The following is a 6,575-nucleotide window of genomic DNA, read 5'->3' as shown; positions in this document are numbered from 1 at the left end:
AGAAAGTTCATTTGAATATTAATAAAAGGTATAATTAAACGTGAGTATACCGATGCCCTTTTAAGCAGAGTAATATATAACTGGGTTCCGGCTTCTTTATGTTCAGAAATGAACATGAACAATGGTCCTATTAACAGTTTATCAGGGAAAAAAAAAAGGAAAAAGGAAAAGAAAAAGTGAGGTGTGATTCTGTCACAGTCAGTGCATGTCTGCTTCCGATACATTCAAAGACAATTAAAAAAAAATCAATAGTTAAAATAGGCCTTTTGCAGTCTGAGAATTCAAGATACTTAAAAAATCTGTAAATACACATACATGCAAATTCATATATACAAATTTTCACAATATTAAGAAGTTGCAAAGAAGTTAGGAGGATTACGGTAAATCTGACACGCTACATTTAAATGCTTTACCACTGACATGTTCCTGAATATAGCAGTCACAGTAGTTTTAGTAACTTTTCTACATGGCCTTTTAATAAAATTTTCTCTTTTAGACATTAGTCACTAGAAGTCTCCTGAAAGTCTAATTTAAGAATTCGAGATGTTCTCAGTTCACTTCTTACATTTAAGGCCACTTTGGTAAAGGCATTGCAGCAAAACACAAAAACAACAGCATATTTTCTAATATTTATTTTTTTCACCTGCAAACTGTAGCAAAACATGATCAGCTTTATTATGCAGACAGGTACCCCTCTACATTTTTAAAGACTTTAGGCTTGTATAAATAGAAGAGCTCTTTAGAAAGGAAAATTCAAGAATGAATAAAACCTCCCAATTTTGACTTTGTAACTTTCCAGTAGCAATGGTTAAAATGATTTTAGGTCATTCATTTCAAGATATATGACAGCACCTTAAAAGTGGCTGATCTATTTCCCCAGTAACATTTCTCACATAACAATGTGTTAAAGTTACAAATACTGATATGCACAAGTAGCTAATTTCTAAGAAAATATGTACAGTACTGCAGCATAATGAATGTGGTATCTGCAATAACTTAATATGAGCCAATCTTTAATATACATGATACCACTACCTTTTTTCTGCCAATTCACTGGTTAAAAGTTGTTACTGGAGCCCTCTGTTTTGCACATATTACCTGGTGTTTAATACACAATGCAGGCTTTTAAAGACTTCTCTTGTGTTTAAAGCTAAGATCAGTGAAACAAGACAACAGTGCAAGAGGTGGAGAGATGTAATATGACCATGTCAAAGTTCGTTCCAGTCAAGTGTCTATATAAGGCTATAAGAAAGGGTTGGTGGATGAACTTCCCGTTGGAAATTGTCCTGTTGGTGCACCACTCTGAAGAAAAACACGAGACAAGAAAACAAACAAAAATGTGTGACATCTGTGGAAAATATAAACATATTCCATTTCATTTCATTTCATCAAATCAATCTCAACAGAATTTACAGTAAGAGTCATTTCATCATTACTGGTAATCACTGTTATTCATTACTTATATTAGCAACGTACTTCTAAAATTCTAGGGTGACATGCTCTGTTATACTTCTTATATTCATTATCACATCTCATTTTTGTCCCAAAGACTAGAGTAGGCTGTAAAATACAATGTATTTATGTATTTACCAAATCTGATTTCAAGAACCCCTTTACAATGACTGCCAACTAAATCTACAGCCTCTCATAAAATGTTATTTTGACAAACTAGCAGACACTTCATGTTATAAAAGAGCTTGCTTGCTTATTTACTGTCAATAGATTTACAAACTATCCATTTTGAACAAGTAAAAAAAAAAAATGCTGCAAAATACCTACACAAATTTAAACAATCTTACACATAGCTGTGGTATGCCAGACAGCATTTAGAACCAAATCTTTCCTTCCCTTCCAGTTGAAAATACAAAAAAAAAAAAAAAAAAAATCAAGAAGTTGGAAGTTATTTAAAATTGTATCTCACTTACCATAAAAGGATTACTAGACACTCCAGCAGCTGCAACTTGACCAAAAGGGGTTGTGACCACTGGCTTTGTTTGTCCAAATGCTGCAAAACCTGCACCTTGTTAAAACAGAACCAGCAATTATAATCTGTCCTTTAAGAGTGATAATCAGATGCTCACAAAGCTTCATAAAAATTTCTACCACAGTAACAATAAAAAACAGTCATAAGTTGTTAGGTTTCATGCTCCTTCAAATAGCAGGAACAAGACCTTTGTGGCATGTCATAAAAAAGATCTTTTGTACAGCTCCCCAAGTATGGCTAATACACTCTATAATTTCTTGACGGTCAAAGTATTTAACTCACAGACGAACTTTGAACATGTTAGGAGGGTTTTCCAACACAACAGTCTCTACATGAACATCAGTAATTCTTTAAAAATATTATTTATACATATACATATACATATACATATACATATACATATATGTTGAGAATCATTTTCTCTAAATCTATAAACTGGTCACAAAAACTTACTAAATCATGTACACATCCTTCTGATGCCCAAATTACCAGCAGCATTTCTATTTGTAAAGTAAACGTGTCTCTGGGCCAGTAGTGAGTGCAATGGATAACGTGTCTGAGTACAGAGTAAACATTTAGCAGATAATGCTACAACGATCTTGAGACAAGAGGCCTTTTCGATCTCAACACACATCCTAGTATTATAAAGGTTAACTAGGGGGCTGGGCGGTAGCGCAAAGGGTTACGCACACATGGTGCAAAGTGCAAGAACCGGCATAAGGATCCAGGTTCAAGCCCCGGCTCCCCACCTGCAGGGGAGCTGCTTCACAGGCGGTGAAGCAGGTCTGCAGGTGTCTATCTTTCTCTCCTCCTCTGTCTTCCCCTCCTCTCTCCATTTCTCTGTCCTATCCAACAACAACAACAGCTATAATAATAGGAACTACAGCAAGGACAACAACAAGGGCAACAAAGTGGGAAAAATGGCCTCCAGGAGCAGTAGATTCGTAGTGCAGGCACCAAGCCCCAGTAATAACCCTGGAGGCAAAATAAATAAATAAATAAATAAATAAATAAATAATTTTTTTTTTTTTTTAAAGTTTAAAGGACAACTAAAGTGGACTCCCAGCTAGCCAGTTGTTACATCTTACCATTGGGTTGCTGAGGAAAAGCTGTCTGTTGAGGGAACGCTGCTTGGGCTGGGAACGCAGGCTGCTGGAAGCTGCCACTAAAGCTGGTGGGAAGACTATAGGGAGCAGGGGCGCCAAAGCCCGCAGGCATGCTCATGGATGCCGTGCCAAAGGTCGCCGCTGGCGGGAGAAGAGGAGGGCTGGTTACTTACACACAAAGGGGGCTGTGTAGCTTTCACACCACAGTGCTGAGCAGCGCAGTCAGGCGGACAGTGAAGCCATTTAAACCCCCAAGCTCCAACAGAGAGAGTAGTAAGCTTCAGTGCTATACACAGTTTAACACAGTCTGTGAACTTTGTTCTCCTGAAACTTAATAACCAAAGCAAAATTCATAAAGCTACTACTGGATCTCCCCCCCCCCCTCTCTCTCACACACACACACACACACACACTCATTCACTCACTCACTCACTCAGTCAGTCATTAATCATATAAAGTTTAAGTCTAAACAGTGGTTTAGAATTTTAAAGACCAGTTTCCATGCAGTTCACATGTATACTAGAGTAAATAGTTTTACATTTTGTTCTGCTACACATAGTAAAACAGTCAAAATTTAATAAGGGATTGTCTGCTATGACATAACATGTGCATTCTTGGAAACAAGTTTTAAATTATTGCACAACAGCTCGCTAAAAGTAGTAAGGCAAAAAGGAGAAACAGGGTTAGAGGAAGGCTAATAACTCAACGCCTATGCAGCTTTGTAACTGAAGCCAAAAAAGGGAGTGTAGGTCACTGTTCTAATAAACACATTAATTTGCTTAAAAGGCATGTTATGTTCTAAAAGAAATACATACTCCCAGTTTTTGAAGTTGCATAATAAAGGATATAAGAAACATCAGAGTTGCTGAGCAATAGAAAACACAGTAAAATAGCAAAATGCACAAAGACTGCAAAGGAAACAAGTCAGGGTTCTTAGAAGAAATGAAGAGTGTGGGGAAAGTGAGCACGGTGTTCAAGACTGTGCCTCCATGGCTTTCATGTCTAGCTACTCTAACTTGGTGAAACTGAGCGTTCTCATATTGGGGAACTGTGAGTGTACGTACTGCAAACATTGCTACCTGTGCGGTACGTGGGCACCACTACTTCATTTATGAATTATTACTTGTGAAGTAGTCCACTTTATAGAAAGGACTATTACTAAAAAGTTGCTAGAATTAGTCTTTCATTTCAAAAATTAAAAGTTATAGTGCCCAAAGTTAAGTTTCAAATTACTTTATTGTTGTTAAGAAGGAAGGAAGGAAGGAAAGAAGGGAAGCCAGGACACTGGGAAGCAAGTGAATTAAAATAATCAGCATACTACAAGGGTAACAGGAGGGTTTCATAACAGACAACAAAGCACCAACATAGCTTTTGACACAATCACTTTTCCAGAAAGCACTAGAAAGCAAAACGTGGATACAGTTAAGCAAAGCCAAAATCCACGGTAAATGGTTTGGTGTATCAAAAAGTATTATCATAAGTACTATGAATTTTCAAATTCAAGAAAATAATTTTAAAAAGCTACTAATGTGACCATGGAGGTAAGCAATAATGCTTTTTCAGCATTAAGACATAAATCACAACAGAAGATTTTTAGGTTAACTTTAAATTTCAATTTAACTCCAATGCCACACATCCATGCCCACTCCAGTTTCAAACATGGAAAAAACTTAATTCCACATGCAGGGAGATCCAGAAGACTAGCAGAAGCTTCCACAAGCAGGTAGACAAATTGCCACACAAATCTAGCTAGTAGCTGTGGCCACCTACCAAAATGTGCATGAGGAAACACTTGAGAATGCATTGCTCCAGAAAGGAAAGCCATAAAGAGACCAGTGTCAATTAACTTATGGATAACTACCGTCAGCATTAAAAGTAACTTCATTTTTATAAAAAGGCTCTTCAGATTAGAACATGCTGTCACAAAGTGGGTAGTTTAAGCATATATATAACACATCCATAAAGAACCCTCTTTATGATATTCATGATGTTATAATACTATAGTTTGAAATGATATCAAAATACCAGATTACCAAATGAAGAAATGTTTACAAATTCCATTACTAAAATGAACATTTTTTTATGTGAAGAATACCACTGTAATCATAAAAGGTTTGGAGTTCTTATGAATTATACCCAAAAGTGCTTTTCATAAAATCATCTAGCACCTACAGGATGTACATGAACACCTGAATTCTGGGGTGTCTTACTTATAATTCCATTCATTAATTAGAAATACATAAAGATAACTCCTGTGAACTGTTAGACATTATAAGAAGGACTCAGTATAGTGAACAGCATTTTCAGCTTAAAATATAGTCGGTGAAAAGCAAAAGTATCTTCAATAGATCTTACCTGGCATGATTAAAGTCAGAGAAATTACATTTAAGTAGATATAATTATCAGAAACAAATTCAGGTTGCTAAGCATTAGAATATTTTAGTGTTTATCATTTGGAGTGAGAGTTTCTAAGCTATATGCCATGCCCATGCTTTATAAAATCCTATCTATATCTCCAGCTCCATTTGGGTAAACCAAAAGATTCAGAGACTGGTAAAGTGTATTTTCTCATTTCCTATGAGTGGAACTGTTAGGCCATATAGTGGCTGTGTGATTAAATTTTTGAGGAACTACCAAAAAAATTTTTTTTTCAAAGAAACTAACATTTCTATCAGCAACACATCAGTTTTCAAAGTGATCTCAATCTTTGTTACTATTTCCTTTTTTGATGACAGCCACTCTAATGGGCCTGAAGTAATTAATAACCTCACAGTGGCCTTCATTTCCATTTCCCTAATGATAGTAGATGTTTAACATTTCTTCATAAGCTACATACTTTCTGTGGAATAAGTTCTACTCAAAGACTTTGCTCATTGTTTTAACTGAGCTGCTGTTAAGTTGTAAGAATTTTATATCTATACTGGATATAAGCCCCAAATTGGATAAATAATTTGTAAATATTCTCTCAGATAATTTAAGGCTCAGTTTTTTGTATTAATTTTGGAAACTTTCCAAATATTAAGCATAAACAGGGTGTGAAAGCAGGTAAACCAGATCTTCTAGAAACATAGTCCATGTAGCTATGTAGACTTTAAAAAAAAAAATTCCCCTAAATGTAAGAACTTTAACTTAAGAACTCTCATACTCTAAATATGCAAAAACAAACAAAAAGAGAAACAAAGAAGATCTTGACCATAATGACAGAAACAGCTCAGAAGTACAGTTATGAAAATAGAAGAGATTTCATGAGTACGTATGATAATGCAAAGATCACACAATGTGATTATTGAATTAATATAAGTTAATTATTTTATTTATTTGAAACAGAAACTGAAAGGGGAGGAAGGAGACAGAGAGGGAAAGATAAAGAAAGGCATCTACAGACTTGCTTCACTGCTTGTGGAAGTTCCCCCCTGCAGGTAGGGCCTGGGGCTTGAACCTGAGTCCTTGAGATAGTAATCTGTGTGCTCAGCAAGGTGCACCAC

The 6,575-nt window shown here is 35.8% G+C and overlaps 1 protein-coding gene across 8 annotated transcripts in view; it reads right to left on the bottom strand.

Annotated features, from left to right (window-relative positions):
• Positions 1 to 617: 617 nt before the first annotated feature.
• AGFG1 (ArfGAP with FG repeats 1) overlaps positions 618 to 6,575 on the bottom strand; it is a 59,024-nt gene continuing 53,066 nt past the window's right edge. For 3 of the 8 annotated variants that reach the window (XM_060193703.1, XM_060193704.1, XM_060193698.1), the window contains 4 exons: positions 4,861 to 4,896; positions 3,073 to 3,231; positions 1,926 to 2,020; positions 618 to 1,302 (listed from right to left, as the gene is read on the bottom strand). In XM_060193703.1, coding sequence (XP_060049686.1) covers positions 1,243 to 1,302; positions 1,926 to 2,020; positions 3,073 to 3,231; positions 4,861 to 4,896 — 350 coding nt within the window. In that variant the 3' untranslated portion in view covers positions 618 to 1,242. The remainder of the gene's footprint in view (positions 1,303 to 1,925; positions 2,021 to 3,072; positions 3,232 to 4,860; positions 4,897 to 6,575) is intronic. The other 5 variants (XM_060193700.1, XM_060193705.1, XM_060193699.1 and 2 more) reach the window with 4 other exon arrangements.

This window comes from Erinaceus europaeus, chromosome 7, assembly GCF_950295315.1.
Source record: "Erinaceus europaeus chromosome 7, mEriEur2.1, whole genome shotgun sequence".
NCBI classification, from domain to species: domain Eukaryota; kingdom Metazoa; phylum Chordata; class Mammalia; order Eulipotyphla; family Erinaceidae; genus Erinaceus; species Erinaceus europaeus.
This window is presented reverse-complemented; position numbering and strand designations above follow the sequence as displayed.